The sequence below is a fragment of the Acomys russatus genome, chromosome 17 (genome assembly GCF_903995435.1).
Source record: "Acomys russatus chromosome 17, mAcoRus1.1, whole genome shotgun sequence".
Classification (NCBI taxonomy): Eukaryota; Metazoa; Chordata; class Mammalia; order Rodentia; family Muridae; genus Acomys; species Acomys russatus.
Genome location: NC_067153.1, coordinates 52,668,791 through 52,690,593, shown reverse-complemented (window position 1 = coordinate 52,690,593; position 21,803 = coordinate 52,668,791). Strand labels below are relative to the sequence as shown.

Sequence of the window (21,803 nt, the reverse complement as noted above, 5' to 3'; positions counted from 1 at the left end):
GCCAGTGGCCTCCCCAGGTTATGGATTGTAGTAGCAGGCAAGATGCTTCCTCCTGTGGAGCAGGTCTTATGTCCAATCACAAAATAGGTGGTTACTTCCCTAAGAGTGATACCACTGTTACATCTGTTGTTGCTATAGCTTTCAGGGCTTACAGTTGGATGAGAATGGTGATGTCTTCCCCAGCAATGAGCATAGCACCTTCTTGCACTATGAAAGCTAGAAACCAGGGATTAAACTCCCAGGTCAGGACTCGCTTCATTTCTCCATGACCTATGACCCGGATGTGCGGTGTTTTCAGCAATAGGGTCTTACCATCAAATTCTTGTGGGCAACCAAGAACAATGGTAACTTTCTGTATTGTTGTGGGATATCTGGGATTCCATTGGCCCACAACTCAATGGGAGGTATTCACATCTGTCACTGGATTTTCGTTTGTTTGTTTGTTTCATGTTTGTTTGATAACATATAGCTTGTGGGAGGAGCATTATCACCCTACAAAAGGTAACTCCATTTATACTCCTATCTATCTTTCTATCTATCTATCTATCTATCTATCTACCTATCTTATACATATATATGGAATCTTGTGAAATAGTAGGTTTCCATATGGGTTTTTCAAACATTCTTAACATTAGTTACCTTTCCTCCCACCCTTCTCACTCTATTCTTTTACACCCTTCCATGCTTAAACATTCTCCATTATTGCCAATTCCGGCTTCATACCATGTGTGTTCCATCCTTGTTTCCCTGAGATTAGCCCACCGCCAATGGCTCCTTTCTACTTTCCTGGTTTCTACAAGCACTCCAATTTAAATACCTATAATTACCTGGCAGGGGAGGTACCATGATCACAAGGGTGATTTCCTCAGGGTGAGGCTTATCCATTGCACTCCTGATGTGCTGACCCCTGTGATTTCCCCCAATGTGAGAAACTCAACTGCATAATTTGAAGCAGTTTGGGAACATGTTTGCACTCTGCCCCATAAAAAAAAAAAAAACATACACATAGTGTTCGTTAACGATCTTATTTCTCAGCTTAGTTTCTGTTTCAATGACCTATCCTTCAGTGAAAATGGGGTGTTGAAGTCTCCCACTATTAATGTGTGGGGATCGATGTGTGGTTTAAGCTTTTTTAATAGTTCTTTTACAAATGTGGGTGCTGTTGTATTGGGAGCACAGATGTTCAGAATTGTGATGTCCTCTTGATTGATTTTACCGTTGATGAGTATCAAGTGTCCTTCTTCATTCCTTTTGATTAATTTTGGTTGAAAGTCTATTTTATTAGATATTAAAATGGCTACACCAGCTTGCTTCTTGTGACCATTTGCTTGGTTGATAGGTGGATCGGGGCCCAAGGGGGTCTGCTCAAACTATTGCACTAACCAAGGACAAAACAATAGTAAACATCGAACCCCTACTGTGATCTACCCAATGACAGGACATTCTCCACAATTATGTGGAGAGTGAGGACTGACTTTGACATGAACTCTGGTGCCCCATATTTGACCACCTCCCCTTGATGGAGAGGCCTGGTGGCACTCAAAGAAAGAATAAGCAAGCTACCCAAGATGAGACTTGATAGCCTATGACCATATAGTGGGGGAGTCATAGACCTAGGGGAGGGGAATAGGGTGAAAGTGAGAGGGAGGAAGGAACAGGAGGATACAAGTCATGGGATAACTATTGAGTTGTAACCTGAATTAATTAATAAGATTTAAAAAAACATACACAAAACAAAAAAGACAAAGCCAGAATCTCCCTATTTGAGAGAACCGCACAGCATTTGTTTTTCTGGGTGGTGTTTTTTGTTTGTTTCTTTTGCTTGTTTTTTGGTTTATTTTGTTTGTTTATTTTTCATTTCTGTATTAGTTACTTTTCTGTTTTTGTGATACGACCCAGGCAACTTAGTGAGAAAAAGGATTTATTGGGGCCTTACAATTGCACAGGGACAGGAGCCCATCACTATCATGATGAGGAAACATGTCTGCAGGGAAACATGGCTGCAGGCTGGCCTCCTGCTCCTGTAAGGAGCAGCTCATATCTTACACTATAAACAGGAAGCAGAGAGCACAAAATGAGACTAGCATGTGGCTATTAAACCTCAAAGGCTACCTCTAGTGACATACTTTTATCATCAAGACCATACACTCTAAGCCTACCCAAACAGTACTAGCAACTGGAAGACCAAGAATTTAAATATATAAGCCTATGGGGGACATGTTTATTCAAACTGTCACAGTTTTAAAATATTGTATGAGTGTTAGTTAGTTAACATATTCAAAGAAAATATACAACCAAAAGAGAACAGTGAGTATAAATACCTTGTTCATCATAAATAACAAGATTGAAGTTGTTAATCCCATCTGCCTTAGTTTCTAAGCTCCCCAGCTTTGCAAAACACTGACTGTGTCATAAGTGCTGACAAGAAGGGATTAAGAGATCAAGTTTTAAGGTCATGTTTCCCAGAGTCACAGTTTTTATCTCTCTTGCATTGAGTGACCTTGGATGAGCTAACGGCTCAGTGTTTCCATTTCTTCATGTGTTAAGTGTAACACCACTTTACTGACCATTTTAACTATTAGCGTTGTATACTCCTACCCTTCAGTATAAGATTCGGCATATAGAATTCAATTAAATTCAGTTGTAAATTATCAGTTATTGTGATTGTGTAAGTATAGGCATGCATACTAGAATTGTGTATGTTTAAATTATTAATGTTTCAAATTATGGTTATTATGCCTCTGCATATATCTATAATTTTATGCATGCCCCACACCCAGAGGTGGAGTTAAACTGTCCTCACCTTGAGAAAAGGGTGTTCTTTGTGGCCCAGTCTGAGCAGATTGGGTAGAGGAGACACAATGCTGAAGCTGCTGGGGCTTTGTCTTTCTCTCTGATTACTCACTTATTCTGGCGAATAAGTCAGCCGCCATGTCATTAGAAACAACCCCATGGCACATCCGCTTGGCTTTTTACTCTAGTTCAGGTCAGGCTGTCAGATGTCTGCAAACTCAAATCAGCGTCTGAACCTGGCACAATTTCATGAGCTCTCCTGCTGCAGAACAGGCCACCTCGGCTGCTCCGGAGTTCCCCCATATATAGGAGACTGTGTAGATTACTGTTTCGTGCCAAGATACAAAGGGGAAAAACATTAGAGAACAGTCCAGTGGATAAAAATCAATAATTAACATGGTCTCACTTGAATCACTTCTAAAATCTGGACCAGAAGGATTAGCCTCAACAGGCCCTGGGCGTGGGTAGGGAGAGAAAGAATGTGGTGTCCATGTGGGCACTGTTCCAGAAAAGCAGAACAAGGATTTTTTTTTTTTTTTTAACTAACCAGCTCCATTCCCTTGAACTACATGGATATCCTATTTGATTATTTTTCTCCCATTTTTCTTGTTTTGACGTTCCTCACTTCAAATTATATTCCCTATGACCCTTTCTCTAGTCATAGGCTGGCGGCTGTGGCCTGAAAAGTGTGTACATAGCAAATATTTTGCTTTTTTCCAGTTTCTAAGTAAAACTGAATTAATAGCATGTAGACTGTAGTATACTCTTACTCCTTATACTAAATTGGGGAAATGTGGACCAAGATAAAGACATGGAGTGATAACCATTAGATACCTAACCACCCAGAGAGATAAACACAATTATCATTAATTTTCTTCAATATAGGTAAAATCTCTCTATGTGCACAAATATATATGGAATTGAGTTTTTAAAATGTGTCTTTGATTTTTAAAGTGTCTGATGTGCTTTTCGGGTTATTTTGAAATTTTGCACCCTCTTCAGTTTATATTATGATCTGCATAATATCTGTGGGCCAGTTAATTCATCAGTGTGGGGGGAGCGGGTTTGCTACTGTAAAACTTTAAGTTCAAATTACGATTATACATGTCAGTGTGTATTAGTGTGTTAATTTATCTTTTTAGCTGGTCTTCATGTAGACTAACTTTTTTATTTTACTTTTTTTTTTTTCCTCATAACTTTCTACAAGAATGGCAACCCTCAGAACCCTTACTGTGATGGTATTGAAGGGGTCATGGAAGCTTATTATAGAAGTCTGAAATCTGTGCAGCTGTATGGGCCAACCAACTTTGCCCCCGTAATAAACCACGTAGCAAGGTAAGTAGAGAGCAGGAAAGGCATTTGTGCTAGTGCAGGCTGAGGTATTGGATCGTGCTTAAACTACGTCATCACTGCATCACAATTCCATGGTCAAGGTGTTCTCTTCTCGCTGCCTCCAAAAAGTTAGGAAGTGAGTACAGGGTGGTCTCCACCAAGCAATCAGCAATGCTTTAAGGAGAGTTTTACACCAATTTCAAATGAAGAAGCATGCACCAGGCTATTTCAGGATCTGTCCTTTCCAACCAAGGAAAGTGTTTTCTTTGAAGACAATACGTGAGCGCAAGTAAGACTGATGGCAATCTTAAAATGTCTCAGCCATTCATATCAATGTCACGTCCTGTGGTAGCATAAAAGTAATGGGACAATCCCATTAAGGCAAGAGCTTTCTCTCTGTGATATATAGGGCACATTCTTTCAAGCTCTCTGATGTTAATGTCGAAGCTAATTTTATAAATTCCCAGAACTCTGCTAGTATATAGTGCACAGCACTGAGAGAAGAATTTGCTCATGACTCAGAATGCATGTTCTGGGGGAAAAAAATGTTAAATCATAAACACCATTGATACATACTAATATTTTATTAGTACATAAATTAATTAGATATCACTTTACAAATCCCTAAAGGATTTGGTATAATGCTAGTGGGAAATGCTATAAAACTCTGTCATAGGGAGAAATTATCAAAAAGGGTCAGGTTGTATACCTTTTTGAGGGTACTGGTTAGAAACAGGAAATAGTCTGGATTCAGTGTCCAAGACAATATAAGACCTCAATTCTCTGAACATTCTGGTGTTTTTACCACCCTCCCTGTTGAATGTGACCAGAAAATCAGTGGGTTCTACTTTACATTAAATGGGACATGGAAATACACAAATGCATCTTAGCAGTCAGGTCCGACCTCAGGATAAAAAAGATGCACAAGGTCATTTCTCCACGATGACACTCTGTGTTGGATTCCTCAAACACTTCCTTCTATAATTTTTGCCAAAGCAAGAATTCTAGAGTGGGATATGACTTTCTCACGTACTCTGGTGCCTCACATTTGACCATGTCCCCTGGAGGGGGAGACCTGGTGGCACTCAGAGGAAGGACAGCAGGTTGCCAAGAAGAGACTTGATACCCTATGAGCATATACAGGGGGAGGTAATCCCCCTCAGGAACAGTCATAGGGGAGGGGAATAATGGGAAAATGGGAGGGAGGGAAGAATGGGAGGACACAAGGGAGGGGATAACCATTGAGATGTAACAAGAATAAATTTTTTAAAATTTTAAAAAAAATTAAGAAATAAAAAGAATTTTATATCTCAACCTTATTTGTACATAACAACAAACGCTGATATTTTTGAGGAAACGCCACTTAATTTTGGCTCCTTTTCTCTCAGTTTCTCTATGGTGTGCTATTTTCTTCCCAATCCCAAGTCATTCGTTTCACAGAAACTATTTAGTTATTATTTATAATTTGAAAATTGTATTAACTTTCTGCATTGCCTATAGGAAAAATGCTTCATTTTAAATCATTCTAGTTTATTGATGGCTGCCAAGAAAAACAGAATCAAAACCATATTAATGAAAATTAATTTTAATTAATTCCCTAATACCCCCACACACATCAGTCTTTAATAGAGAAGCATAGAAGAAAAAAAATCTATTTTATATGGATGCATGCCCATTGTTATAAATATGCTAATCAGTACTTATCCTTCAGTTCTGTATTTTTGCCCTGAGATTATAAAAGTTAAATTTAGATAGAAAAATTTTGTTATATGCTTCTCTACTTGTATTAACCCATAGTGTTGGACTGGAGAGATGTAAAGTGCTTGCTATATACCATGTGGATGCAAGTTCTAATCTCTAGAACCCAGACTTGGTGGCTCATACCTGCAGCCCCAGGGGTGGGAAGGACAGACAGACAGACAGACAGACACTGGCCTTCATCCTAACTAAACCAATGAACTCTAGGCTCAGTGAGAGATTCTGTCTCAAAAAATAAATTTGGAAACGGATTGAAAATAAAACCTGACACCAGTTCCATTCACGCAGACATATACTACACACAAGCAAAACAAAATTAAATAGATTAATAAAAGTAAAACACAATAAAACAAAAGGCCTACAGTCTCTCTGACGCTCTGTTGCCATTTGTGTATTGCTCAGTTCTTTCCAAATCTCAAACACAGATGTCACTGTTAGCTGAAGCTTTCAGATCCTTCAAAAAAAAAAAAAAAAAAAAAAAAAAAAAAGCACGATCTAATAATTGTTTATTACTATACTTAAGATGGGAGAAAACAGCCACAGCTGGGTTTTTATCACTTACCTTTCTTTCTAGGGCTTTCTAACTGACCACCTTTTAAAATAATCTCTGAAATAAATGCCTTTACCATTTTCTTTACCTTTAAAATGATGTTTAATTTTAGTTCTAATATTTTAATAGGATAGGCAATTTCTGGCTCACCTAAAAGCAATTGTCCTAAAACTTCATCTGCTGAAAGACAATACTACTTGTTTCTTTGTTCAAAGCGTCAGCATAGTTAACATGTGTGTAAGCTCTGGTTATGTAAAGCCTCTTGAATATGGCTTCTCTTGGTGAGTGTTTTACAACAGCAGACAGCACCAGCCTCCCATATATGAAATAAACACAACTTGAGGCTATGATGACTCCGTTACTAGAGTGCCTTTCTCACATACATGAAGCCCTATGTATATTCCCAGCACCTCATAAACTGACTGTACTGGATACACGCATGTAATCTCAGCACTCAGGAGGAGAAGCAATAGTTTCAGAATTTAAGGCCATCCTCAGTGCATAGCAAGTTTGAGGCCACCTGAGATGCATTACACCCTATTTCAAAGACAAAGCTTCCACTGGGTGAATTCTGATATGCTAATATCAGATGTTACCATTAAAACCTGTTTGTACATAAGTGAGAACAAATACATGGCTATATTTTGTCTGTTTCCCTATTATTCATTCCTCAGGAGCGTTTCCTGTGTGAGTGAAAGCTGGACTGTTTATTATAATATCTACCAGCATTTTGAATTCTTTGTTAGGAAATATATTTTAGGAATAGCAATTTAGCGCATAAGATCATTTTTGATTGCTTTCTAGGTCCCAAAATCGTCTTTGAGGTAATAATAATAATTGGTTGGCAAAAATATGAAACAGATAAAACACAAAGCATCACATTTATAGCACTTATGGTTCTGTATTCATTCGGAGAACTCACACACCCGGCTTCCAATTTCTTGTGTACCCAGAGGTTTTCACTCAGTGAGGCTCAGGGGACGTTTCAAACACTAGAAAAACGCTTCTCAACATCTTTTGATGCCTTCTGTGTATCTAAGCGGAAGGAACACAGCATCAGAAGCTTCCAGCATCCAGCGACCAGCCCTGCTTCCCTCACATAGACCCACTGCTGTTGCTTTGGCTCTGCCATGTCCTGTTGCACACTTGTTCAGAGAGGGTTACCAGTGCAACCTGCTCCATTTTCAACTTGGCATTTTTCTTTTTGTTTGTTTGTTTGTTTGTTTTTAAACACTGAGGACATTGCAGGATCTGGATAACCAGTTAAAATTAGTTTTAGTATGTAAGAAACAGACATTTTTTTTTTTATTTTGGAGTTTCTGTAATTAATTTTAAAATCACTTGAAGAGTGCATTAGGTTTAATCTCCTCCATCTGTGTGAACAGTCGGTGAAATTGTAATAAAAATCATTTCTGAGGCTATGACATCCCTGGCAATAGTCTCTGTGCTGTAGCATGGATTAATTCTTGTTTTTCACAGTAGTTCCAGGAGGTTCCAGCACTGCCATTATTTCTGTTTTTCCGGTGGATGCACCACACATGTGTAAAGTGGCCATTTATGTGAAATAAAATGCAAACCACTGTAACCAAACTCAAAGTCATTGTGTCGCTATTACCTTGTACCTTTTATTTAACCCTCTGCTGTGGAGTTTTAAAGCATGCAGAAGGCTGAAGAAGTTGCCCAGTGGTTAGAACACTGGTTGATCTTCCAGACAACAAAGGTTGGAATCCCAGCTCACACATGGCAGCTCGCAGCATTATCCAATACTAACCCCTGTAGAGCCAATGCCCATTGCTGGCACCCTCAGTGAATAGATACACATACGGGCAAAATATCCATGCACATAAAATAATTAATTTCTAGGTGGTTTGATGTTTATCTTAAAAATTCATAGAAACCCAGCAGTTTATAATACTTAGAATTTTTAAACAATGCTTTATAAATAATGGTATAAAAGTATGTGTATGTTTGTAAGGCTTGATCAATGCTTAAGTTATTATAAATTACATTTTACATGAAAGCTGACCAGTCTATCCTAGTGTTTAATTATAATATGAACTGAAAAACTAATGTTTTGAAACTATTCCATTTATTTGTTTTTTACTCTATAATTGTACCATTTATTTGCAGAGTAAATCTAAATTCAGACAAAATTAATCTCACACTACTATTTCTTTTAATTTAGCCTCTTTGTAAAAGTATTCAGTATTTATGATCAAAATAATTAATATGTCCCAGGACATATGAAGTAGGAAGTTTCTGGTGGGCCACACCCCAGGCTCCTTTCAGGAAGTGACAATGAGATACAGGCTTGTAGATCAAATTATATTACAGGCACTTCCTTCCTAATGGAACCTTCAATGACCGGTATAATTAAAACTCTTACTAAAAGCCATCTCACTACCTATTCTGGAATACAGCCAATCTATAATTTATATGTTAATATTACTATGATAAATTGGAGAGAAAAATTAACTTTGTCAGAGTTGCAGAATTTAAATATATTCATCTGAAGTTTCTGTCATAGTTCCTAGCACATCTTACATAAAAGTTCAGAAACGTCTTACTTAGATTTGTGAAGTATTCTTCTAGCTGTTCATAAGCTCAACAGGAACACAGCAGGCACAAATAAAAAATAAGAAATGGATGAACGCATATTTCACTTAAATATAATTTTTTACAATGAACTCTGTAACTTCTTAAAATTGAGTAAAGGGACACACATTTAAACATTTTATCACAAAGATAAGAAAATTGCAGGTTAGGAAGTTGCTCCCTCAAACTGCTTCTCCCTGTGATGACACGAGGAAGAGACCCCACAGGAGCTAGCAGCTGTGTTTGGTTGCCATCTGTGTTTTCCTTTGTTGTTTTTCTGTTTTAATGAATATTAGCTTTGTTGTGATCTGCTTCAGTCTCTCTCCATCTCTACGTACTGTGAACATAGCCTCCCCACCCAGGAGTAAGATCAAGCCTGCTAAGCCATTCATAGTGGGGGTTTGCATTCATAAAACCCAAATTCTGTAATGTGCTGTATATCTTCCATTTTTAGCAGCTTTGATTTGCCTAAAATAGCATAAAGGTGATGCTAGAATGCTTCTAGAAGCTTCCCTGTTACTATTTCCAGGCTTATACCAATCACACAAAATATAAAACTCTGCATTGAATTATATTCCATAGGAGATGGTTTTTTCTTTTAAAAGAAAATGACTGTTCAGAAATTAAAAGCTGAATTCCAGCTAAGAAAATTTAAAAAAAATTTTTTTTTTTAAGGAAAAGGACATTGCGCTTTTCTGCTTGGGGTTGTTTCCCCATTGATTGTATCAATGTCACATTGATATTGATTCCTTAGTGTTCAGGTTGCTTAGTGTTGTGCTGTGGTGTCAGTGTGGAAATAATTCAACAGTCTCTTCTACAAGTACAGGTGAATATGCCATGCCAAAATCCATCTTGTAAACAGCAAGAGTACATACTAGTTTCTTTTGTACCTAATAAACTTGCAAATATTTTTATTCATATGATTTTAAAATCTACTCCAATATGGTATTTGCACCAAAGCTGTTCAAGCAAGACCAGTTAGGGTCCCTTGGATTTGGATCAATTTCTTTGACCACTCTGTATCATTTTTCAAGTCATTTTTTTTTCCCTGTGGTCTGGTTGGTTTTTGTTTGTTTGTTTGTTTGTTTGTTGTAGATGCATTCCACAGACTCCTTTTTGTTGCCTTCCCTGTCTTCTAAGAGCTGTGTACGACCCACTCTGGACATGAACTAGCTTATGTGGACAGCTCTAGACCAGTGAGGGAACCAGCATGTACGCCAGGATGCACAGTTTTACACACACACACACACACACACACACAGTCACACACACAGGTGTTCATGTATATACACACATACACATATTCATGCACACATGTGTGCACTCACATGGACACTTAGAACTGTGGGTATATCTTCTATTTGATTTTTTTTATTAAGATGTAAGCTCTATAACTTACAAAAGTGCTGTTTCAGTGTGTATATGTCAGTGGCATTTAATATGTTCACAGTGATAGGCACCAGCACCTTTGTGCTGTTGAAGAACAAGAATAATTTAATCATTGCTTAATTTACGGAATGTCATAATATTTGAGAACCGTGCATATAATTTATTCATATAATAACACAAAGATAAATGTTACTGTAACAATTTTCAAGAAAATCAAGTTCTGATGGCTTAAGTAATTTTTGAAGAGCTTAGACATAATAAATTGCTGTCCAAACAGGTCTTTTTTAAGCCTATATTTAAGTTTTACTTTTTACAAAAATAAATCTCCATTCTGGTAAATTTTGTTAGTGAAAACACTTCCAGGACAGCTAAATATTTCTGTGTCCTGCCAGATACTAACACTGCAGTTAAGCTGGTTATTTATTTCAGAAAACTATGTACTTACGTTTGAATACCAGAGGCTTCTGACATATACATAAATATTTTAGAGGGCTGGTTGCCCATGAACCTCCAGAGCTCCTCCTGTTCTGTGTGCTGCTCTTACCTTCCCACTGTTTTTTGTTTTTGTTTTTGTTTTTTCAGATATGCATCCTCTGTAAAGGACGGCTCCCAGTATTTCGTGCTCCTCATTGTGACGGATGGTGTGATCTCAGATATGGCCCAAACTAAAGAATCCATAGTTAATGTAAGTACAGCCAGGGTCTTCCGGTCCATGACAGCACAGCGCCAACTGGGTTGAGAACAAAATCTGTTTTTGATGACTTCATGGAGAAACAGAATGGCCGCACCATTGCAGCTGATCACCTTATTAACTTATGCAGAAACCATCACACATTTGATCCAAGGCTGCATAAGGACTGGAGAGGGGGATTACCTTCACTGACAAACTTTATTTTATTTTTCATACAATAGACTGGTTTGTACTCAAGTACGCTCTTAAGGCTACTCAAGGATGCTCTCATGTCCTAACCTTCCAGTTACAGGAGAATGGCAGTCAACCTCTGTTTCTATAGTTGCTAAAAGCCATCCTGTGCATCACAATCCCAGCTGTATGTTTGGCTTGTAAACTGATTTTATTATCTTATTTTAAAAATTGGCAGTAAGAATCTATGTTTAACAGATGATAGTCTGCTGAATTATACCTGTTGGCCTAGCTTTTCTATGCCTGAGACTGGCATTGCTTAGCATAGAGTAGTATTTAATTAAAAACGAGTTGAAGGGATGAACTGTTTGCAGGCCTCATAGAAATAAATTGTTATTTAGTGCAAGAAAAAAATAAGTGCATGCAGGGATACTTGAGTGATTCATAGATTATTTTTCTTTTGTGGGCAACCCAATTTCTTTGTGAATTTTGTTTTTGCCTACACTTACTTACACTGAGCTTCTGTTTCCTTTGTTAGTACTATCAGTTTACAGTTTACCATACTGACTTGATAATTCATGATTAACTAAACAGAGACACTGCACTAAGGGGTATTTGTAGTTCATCAGCTTCTGAACACAAGATGTTCTCCCCATGTGTGTAGTGCATCTGTTACTGCTTCTGTTTAATTTTTTTAAATTATATTTATTTGTTTTTGTAAATGTGTATTTGTGTGGACAGGCATTTATGACGCACATGTGGAGATTATAGGATAACTTGAAGGAGTCAGTTCTCTCCTATCATAGATGTCTGTCCCTGGGCTGACCAGGTCATCAGCCTTGGTAGTAAGAGCCTTCACCCATGGAGCCACCTTCCCAGCCCCATTTAGTAACTTTAAATAGAATATAATTTAAGTAATTCATATGACAAAAATCATGTTGCAACATCAAATATGCAGTTTCAACGGTTCACAGATATTTAATGCATTAATGAGGAATGTTAAACATTTCCTAGTAGCCATTTGTTTGCACTTGCTAATCCACTGTGAGAATTATTTCTGATAATTCAATGTGATAATGACTCCAGATGTCAATTTTGAATATGTTATTAAAAACTGTCTTAATGAATATCTGTGAAAATGTCAGCGTCTCAGGAAATCAGGATTTTTTTGTTTGTTTGTTTGGGTTTTTTTTTTTTTTCTTGTTAAGGTTTTAAAAGATCATTTAAATTTCAAGGACTTGCAAAGAAAATGTAAAATTAGCCAGACCCAAAATCTTTATAATGTTTATATGTGCTTTCTTTTTTCTTAAGAGCTAAATCTCTCTGGTCCTGGAGAGATAGATGGCTAAGTACTTAGGCGCACTGGCAGCTTTTCTAGAGGTCCTGAATTCAATTCCCGGAAACCACCTATAATGGGATTTGATCCCTTTTTCTAGCATGCAAGAGTATAGGTATATGACAATTTGTATATGTATATGTATGTGGCAGAGTTTATGTATATGACAGCAACTCATATACATAAAATAAATAAATAAATACATCTTTAACAAGAACTAAATGCCTTAATTGAAATCTATTTTTTTTTTTCCTTCCTAAAGGCCTCGAAGCTTCCAATGTCAATAATTATAGTAGGTGTTGGACCTGCAGAATTTGATGGTGAGTAACAAGATTTCAGTGCTCCTAAGGTGCTGTTACAGTTCTGTCGTCCTTAACTGTGTAGAAATAGTGATTGAGTTTGTGTACAAGACTGTCACTGAGTAAGAGACTCTCTCGCCGGCTTATACATTAATTGAACAAGCACCATTCCCATTTCATTAGAGTTCGTACCTCAAAACACTGTGCAAAACTGACAGACTAATGAGCTGAGATTTAGTTCCTAAGGCAAAGAACGCTTTAAGGAAGCACACTTTCTGGGGAAGCATGTCAGCGGCCTTTAAAGAACAGTGCTAAATTAACGAATCATTAAGCTGTGAGTGGAAATATTAACATAAGCACAATACGCTAATCGAATGTGATTCCATCCTCTGGCTAGGAGATGGAATCATCCTTATAAAAAAGGGCTCCATCTTGTGAAAAAACAACGTATAATGACAGTGGGACTGTTATGACTGCAGAGATGATACTGTGCAGTCTGGTTAACTGAGGTTTTGCCTCTTCGAAGTCCAGTTAGGTGACAACTTTTTATGTAACTAGTGACCAGAGTAAACTTAAGGATGGTTTGTTACTGGTCACAAGGCTAATTCTTTTTAGTGGGTGCCTCTGAACTGCAATTGAGGGACAATATTAACATTTATTTAGCTTGAGACTTGGTTTTCCCTGTTTCTAAAGCCAAAGTCTCTTAGTTCCGACTGCTGATGCTCTTGTTAGTATTTACTCTGTTTACGCACTACTGTTCAGCTGTGAGCATAACTGGCCTCTCTAGAGTTGCTAACACTAAGACATCTTGTTCATGCTTTGACTCATGCTATCTGCATTGGCTAGTGATGACGGATTGTGGTTCCCCAAAACCCATCAATTGCAGGCTAAAGTAGCCCAAACGCTGTCCTTCCCTACTTGCTGCTTTTTCCTCTAATGGTTTCCCACTCATGAGTGCATTGTCATCTGCCAGGGCCAGTGGGCATCACATTGGTCAGGTTGTGTTGTATAAGAATCCATTACATGATACAGGAATGCAAAGCCCTGGCCCTTGCTGATGTAGATTTCTGTCTGCGTCCTTTCCTGTAGATCAGCACACAGTTCTTGGCTACAACCATCACTCCAAATCCAAGGCTATGTATTTTCTCTGTTCTTCCCAAGTGAATATGTAGAGGACTGAGAAGTGATAATCTATCATTTCTCTATGAGAGGTCCAGACCTAACTGAAGGAAAGTGTAGAGGAATTCATCAGACTGATACATTTATTATTATTATTATTATTATTATTATTATTATTATTATTATTATTATTATTATTATTATTACTTTCACCTATAGATGGGACCAGACTTTCCATTCCTTGATAACTCCAACTTTCTTCCTGAGTTTTCCTGATAGGTTTCCTTAGAGCATAAACTGTCCTGAAACACTGTGTTCATTCCGAGACCACCTGCTCCTGCTCTGAGAGGCAGATGCCTCCTGGAGTTGAGCAGCACTCTGTGGGAGTAGTCGCGGTGCTGCAAGGAAGCATGAGTGAAGAGTGTAGACAGAAAGGGAACTTGGCTTCCCAGTAAACTCTAACTCCTAAAACTTGGAGTGCTATTATTCTCTGGGAAATGTAAGTATGGAGTTAGGGACCTGCAACACCTAGGTTCTGTTTTACCGTGGCAGAAGGTTTCAATGACATAGAGATGGCTTTCTGGTCCACTGTTCTCTAAAAGGCTGATTATCTGGCTAGGATACAATACATTGTTCTCTTACATACATACATACATACATACGTACAGACACCTACATATACAATATACATCTATATACATACGTATACATGTATATATGAACATAATGTTAGTCTTTCCTGTCAAATCCATCTCTTCCCTTCACTCCAAGGCTAGGAAGTCAAGAAAAATTGCTGGTGGGTGAGATAGAAAAATCTCTGGCACAGAAATTGCTCTTCTGCTGTCAAAAGTCCCCTCTTAAAGCTTCCAAAAAATAAAGATAAAACAAAATAAAAAAGTTGACTTAATGCAGCAGCTGCTTTGATGCGAGCTGGGGAGAAGGGATGTAAGTTAGTCACTCACCCTGCCTCCTCTAGCTAGAGAGAAGCACAGGCTTTGCCTTTCAGGTCACACTCTCTGGCGCATGCATCAGACTGTCAGAAACCCTGGCATGTAGGCATGGCCCCTCCTAACATTATCATCTTGCTCCTATGGCTCTCAGAACCTCATCTTCTGGTTCACGCTATCTACGACCTTTAAACTTTAAGCGTGCTGAAGAGCGGGAGGTAACGTCCAGGGCCTCTCTGATATGCAAGATTGTTCATTTTCTTCCTTGATGCTAACGAGGCAAGAGAGATTGTAGAGGATAATGAAAGCAAGGTCTCTGCTGCCCCCTGAGTCTTGCTCCCATTTCAGAGTGAGTGTTGAGGGAATTGTCGCCATTCCCTCATAGCATAGCAGGGAGCCCAGCACATCAGCACATCAGCAGCAGTGGACAATTATATGCTGACGTAATGTGAGACTCGGAAAGGCAAGCCCAGATGATAGCAGGAGTTATTTGTTTAAAATACATGAGCATACCATACAGTTCCGAGACTAAGGGACTGCCGGCCTAATTGTTGGTAGAACATAAAAGTATGGCATATATTGTGTATGCAGGCAGATCTGTTAATTGTATTTACTAGTAATGCTGCAGCCAAAACACTGACTCATGAACATATGTAGAAAGATAAATTTGAAAACAATGTTTTCTGACCCAAATGCATTACAAGGACTGAAGGAAAGAGTACAATACTGAAGGTGGTGTTCCAGTGAGCAGTGTTTTATCGGGGCGGGGCGGTTGGGGAGGATGCTGGCTCTTTGGAGTCTTGATTGTCCTTTATATGCAAAATGAACTTTCAGTACTAGAACTACAGTTTAAGCACAAGCCAGTTCACTCCTGCCATACAATTAATTATTTAGAGAAATCTCACAGCAAACTTAATAAACTCTGGGAAATGTTTCTAATTGCGGCTTCAGACACCGGCAGCTGCTGTGCTGGTTCAGTATTTCTGAATAACAGCTGTTGCAGCCAGTGCTGAAATTATTTCTCAGCTAACAGAATTATCATACTTGACAAAACTCATACTTTATTCAGGACTGAATAAATGTCACTTTGTAAAAACTTGGGCAGTGTAGACCTTGCAATGTCAGTAAGAATGAGGCTCAACTTGAGGATGATAATTGTTGCCTTTTCTTAAATTAGAAAGAAAAACATGGAAACCGATGGGCTCACATCACTTGGCCATTTGGTCACTTAAGCCTATAACCCAGGTTTACCACTTGTAGAGTGGGTAATGGGATAGAAAGAGAGGCTCAGAGAGTGTTCCACCATGCCTGGACTCCACCTGACTTCCAGAGAGTCACTCATACCCATGGCCCTCTTTACCTGTAGATGATGTGCGCCATCAGAATGTTGGGAGAAAACAAATTAGGGAATGAAGTTGCAGCCCTCTTCCTGTAACTTCACAGGGCACACTGTTGCACACATACATGGTGATCCACGCAGCTCACACAGTTTTATTTCACTACACTGTACTCAGCCAATGACTCTATTTCATTTTCATTTTCAAGCAATGGTTGAATTGGATGGAGATGACGTAAGAGTTTCCTCAAGAGGGAAATATGCTGAAAGAGACATTGTTCAGGTAAGGCTTAAAAATGTAGATATTGTCTGCCTCCTTCACCATGAAGAACCTATGGCTACCTGATATCTAAAGAAGCAATTTAAATTACAACTAGGAGCACTGAGTCCTGTTAATTTAGTTGGTCCCTCTTTACGAGATGCAGCTTAAGTAATAAGAGTTAGAATCTGTATGGAATTGCTTTCTCCTTCGTCTCAGGTTCAGTATATGTAAAGTGCAAGTGTCAACAATTGTCTTTTCCTTATTTACTCTTATAAGAAATTATCTTCATAATCTTTAGCAAAACAGGAAGCTATAAATATATGTCTTCATGTAAATGAAACATTTTAAAACATATGATACAAACAAAAAATATACCATTTAATAAAACATAAAAATTACAACTATTGTCAGAATTCTCCCAGATTATGGTTGGAAAAATATAAACATGTATGTTAAAACTATATATAATAAATAAGCTGTACATACATATATGATGCATGACACATAAATTGTATGTTACCTATAAATTTTACATCTAGAAAATATTTGAGAAAAATACTTAGCTAGATACTGCCTGCTATTTGGAGAACAATAAAGAGAAAAGAATCAGCTAAATGTTGTCACTGAAGGAAGGGAATTAGCTCAAGCAAATCTATGCATGTTTTACTTAGAGTGTGTGCCTTTCAGGATGCATACAAGGACGAAGTGGGTGACACCTACCTTTTAAGTAGCCAACACTCAAAGGCCTCAGTACCATTGAAGGCTATGATATATACATATTAGAAGCGCAAACAGTGCTCATTAATATCATCTCCGAGTATTTTCCTGTAGGCTTACTCCTAATGTAACTACTGTAAATATATAATTTGGAATCCTATAAAATTTGGGTTCAAATTCTGTGTTAACTTGTACAAACTAACTTTTCTATATTCTGAGAGACAGTCTTGTGAGGTAAAGTGAGACAATCAACATAGAACATGTTCCTGGCATACAGCTAAGGAGTAGACAACAAAATGACGGTTAGAATAATTTGGGTGGAAATACTCTATATTAATAGATGGTATGGTGTAGCTTCCTAATAGAGGACTTGCAGGCTAAACACTGTTGAGTTTGATCTCCACAACTGCAACAAGGAAATAATGACATTAAAAAGAGTTATAAATTACTCTTCCAAAATCAATTAGATTACACTTTAACACAGAAAACAATTTCCCAATGATCATTTTAAAAGATAAATAAATATGATTTAAACTTCTCTACAAGGCATAATGTAAAAAGCACAAACACACACAATGATTCAGCTAGAAGTAGCCAAGAAAGAGGCCATGGGGATGGCATCTATTTAAGTGTATCATGGTGCTCATTTCCATAATTAGACACATAATTATTCATCTTAACCTCATCATCATAATTATGGGTCCAAGTAATCTTACTTTATCTGAAAACTCCACATAATGTCCAGCCCACACTTTCCAAAAATCAAATCACCGAAAGGAAACTCACATGTGAAGGACTTCAGAATGAGCTCTGTTGCTATGACAATGCTTCTTTATGAAATCAACAGGGCAACCTCATAGCTTGTTCCATCCAAATGAATGTTTAGAGAAGCGCCATAGTCCTATCCCTGAGGAATCGAGGTTGCTCACATCACGAAGACTTCTTTTTAAAGAACCATTGTGCTATGGTGGTGTCACCACAAAACCACACCCATTGGCATTTGTGAAAACAAGAACTGCCCTGTCTCTCAGTGGATGATGGCATTGGTACATTTGCTGCGACTGGACCGAGATGGTCCATGAAAGCAGAGTCACTATGGTCTCTTAGCCTCTTCTATTGTTTGTAGAGTCCACGGTCTTTGATCTCTGTTTTTCCCTGAGGTTGTATCAGACAGTGAACTCTTTGTCACCTACTGGAGTAAGTTAATTGCAAGTTAACATATAGGGAAATGTCCTCTTCCTGAAAGTCCTAGTCCCTGAGGCAATTCTATTATACCTGTGGCACTGGGATCTTCAGAGAATCACTTGGAATCCTGCCATGTAAATCCCATCTGATAGGATGAAAGAGTCTTACAGATACGCAGCAGGAACGTGACTTGTACCTGGGAGTTCCGAGCCACTGGATGACAACATCCCTGCATTAAAAAGTTTCCAGATTCACCCTAGCGAAATGTGAGCAGCTTGGCCATTCGCATTCCAGGCATGTGCAGGAGTCACCTCTCCCTTTGTCACCTCGAATCTCAATAGGGGCCTGCCATCAAAGTTGTCCATGTTCTGCTGGAGTATTTGTAGATCAGTTATTTCTATGGAATCGTTCTTGAGTGCTGCAGATGGTAGGATAACACTGTGTATCTTCCATTGTTTAGAAAAAAACGTATCTGAACAGGCTGGTGTCATCATACCAGGACAAAGGCTGTGCAGGTTCTGGTTTCCTTGCAATCTGTTTCACTTTGAGGTTATTAAATACATTCCTAATAAATCCCCACATTTTTCAGGTTGGAAAAAAAATGAGAGCTGCATCTTGTAGACTGTAGTGAGGTTTAGCTGGCCAATTGGAGCAGTAGGTTGAGTTTCTCTTAGGCTGTCAAGTATTAAGCAGCTTCTGCATGTGCACATAATGTTAATTTGAGTCCATTCTATGCTCTCTGTGTGCTAGGCAGGATAAGAGCATTCTATCATTGACCCCTTCGTTAACGTTAGGAAGGACCTTAACTACTGTATTCTTTTTAAAAAGTAAACCTGAGTTCAGTTACTCTTGCCCATAATCCTCAGCTAATGAGAAATGGAACCTAGAAGCTGGATGCAATCCTACAATGTCTTAGAAAACGCTTTATGGGCCATCTGAGCCACTTAACCATCTATACATCCCGACCCCAGTTTTCCTCTTTTGCTACACACACTCAGGACCACATTTTATCTCTCATTATAATACATATTTTCATGATGCTTACTTCTAGTTTCCCTTGTCATTTACCTGGGTCACATTTCACTGATGTGGGCAGAATTGCTCTGCCTTGGCATGGGCTCCTTGTCTTTCTTTCACATGATTCCCTTACAATAAAAAAAAAAAAAAAAAAAAAAAACGAAAACAAAAACCGACTATGATCAAGATGGAGAGATAGGTAAGCTACACAGAGTTATGGTGATGATAAATCGAGTTCTGATTCCAAAGCTCACATTCTATTGTAGTACACCTCACTACCTGGTGTGAACTTCTAAAGATTATCAGAACCTAGTCATCTTTTCACATAACCATAGAATCGGGCATATCCATCGGATCTAATAATGACTGGCACCGGCCACTATTTGGACTTGGCGAAGTTAAACTTTCTAAGCTTCAGTTTCCTCTTAGGTCAAATCAAAATAAGGATAGGAGACCCTTGAAATTAAAGAAGATGCTGTATTTAATCCCTTAGCAGAAAACCTCCCATTGCTTAGTGCTAGTGCACTAGTACCAGTGTAGATAATTGTCAGTTATCATGCTGGCACTGTCTGACGGGAGGGCATTTTGTCTTTATTTTATGGTAGCTGTGCCTTGTGCCATTTATGTGTGCATATGTCCCATTACCTGGAGAGTCAATCTTGTATCTGCAGTAAGCAAGAGGAGTTCCCATGGTGTTTTTATTTTCTTAGGTCACTATATGTAAAGTGTGTTTGTTTGTTGTGCTATGGGTTGGCCATTACATTTACTGGAGTGTCATTCTTGTTGGCTGCATGTAGCTGATGGCCAGCCTATCATTTCCTTAAAAATTACATTTAAACTATACTTTCCATTAAACGGAGAATAATAGCCTTGGAGTCTTGGACTTGAAAACTCACTAATGGAATTCTGCACAGCAGGAACAACCAAACCCAACTGAGTGAACAGCAACTAAAATCCAATTTGCCCAAACACATTCAAATTTGTTTTCATAACTAGGCAAAACCATCTATCAGGGCAACCATGAAGAATGTTTGGGGAAATGGGTTGAAAGAAGATATGGAGTGCCACACGTGCCGTGTTTTCTACAGAGCAGAATACATACCCTGTATTTGTTATGTGACCAGGTTAAACCAGCGCACTGTGAATTGCGCTTTCTTCTTTTTTTTTTTTTTTTTTAATTTATTCTTGTTACATCTCAATGTTTATCCCTCCCTTGTATCCTCCCATTCCTCCCCCCCCCCATTTTCCCATTATTCCCCTCCCCTATGACTGTTCCTGAGGGGGATTACCTCCCCCTATATATTCTCATAGGGTATCAAGTCTCTTCTTGGCTACTTGCTGTCCTTCCTCTGAGTGCCACCAGGTCTCCCCCTCCAGGGGACATGGTCAAATGTGAGGCACCAGAGTACGTGAGAAAGTCATATCACACTCTCCACTCAACTGTGGAGAATATTCTGATCATTGGCTAGATCTGGGAAGGGGTTTAAAGTTTACCTCCTGTATTGTCCTTGGCTGGTGCCTTAGTTTGAGCGGGACCCCTGGGCCCAAATCTGCCTATCATAATGTTCTACTTGTAGATTTCTAGGACCCTCTGGATCCTTTTATTTTGCTATTCTCCCATGCGTCTCTCATTTAGAGTCCCAATAGGATGCCTTCCCCTCTGTCCCAGTTTCCTTCTTAACACAGCCGTTTAGGAGTCTGAGTTCTGTGACCACAGCGCACCTTCACCATATGTGGGGATTGTTTTTTGATATTTTTTTTAACCAAATGTCCCTAGCTGCTGCATTCATAAATAAGGGATTAAGTAAGAAAATAAAGGGTGTTCTGAGTGGGAAAATGTCGAGGTAGGAGGACACGCACAAAGCAATTAGAGGACATTTTGTCTTGAGATCTGTCGAGTTGGTGTAGCAAGAGGTGATGATGTGGAGGAGTGGTTGGCATTGCCCCGCCCATTGGTAGAGCACCTAGTGGCATGAAGAATGAATGCTCCTCAGGGGAAATTTTAGATAATTCAGGTTTAGCTAATAGAAAGTTCTCAGCTTTTTTCTACTGTCAACAATCTCCGGTGATGAGTAGAAACCTGTTGGTAACAATGGCTTTCTCTGACAGGGTTCTCAACTTGGGCTCAGGTGGCATGCCAAACTGTGTGCCTGTCTAACACACCTAAGTTAGACATGATGAGTACTCCCTCCGGGGATAACAAGCCTGGGTGTATTTTGTTGCTGTTTTATTCATTATTGTAAACAGGCTTAGAAGATGAGAACTCTGGGCATTGTGACTTTAATTCTGATACCTCTAGAATATAA

At 38.6% G+C, this 21,803-nt stretch overlaps 1 protein-coding gene and 1 non-coding gene across 4 annotated transcripts in view; both read left to right on the top strand.

The window, feature by feature from the left end:
• The window catches only part of Cpne8 (copine 8), a 174,294-nt gene that overhangs the window by 148,427 nt on the left and 4,064 nt on the right, over positions 1-21,803 (top strand). For all 3 annotated transcript variants that reach the window (XM_051160226.1, XM_051160227.1, XM_051160228.1), the window contains 4 exons: positions 4,001-4,128; positions 11,000-11,102; positions 12,878-12,935; positions 16,526-16,599. In XM_051160226.1, the coding sequence (XP_051016183.1) occupies positions 4,001-4,128; positions 11,000-11,102; positions 12,878-12,935; positions 16,526-16,599 (363 nt within the window). The remainder of the gene's footprint in view (positions 1-4,000; positions 4,129-10,999; positions 11,103-12,877; positions 12,936-16,525; positions 16,600-21,803) is intronic.
• Positions 820-984, top strand: LOC127201902 (U1 spliceosomal RNA). Its single transcript, XR_007832240.1, has one exon. It is a non-coding gene; the product is annotated as a U1 spliceosomal RNA (small nuclear RNA).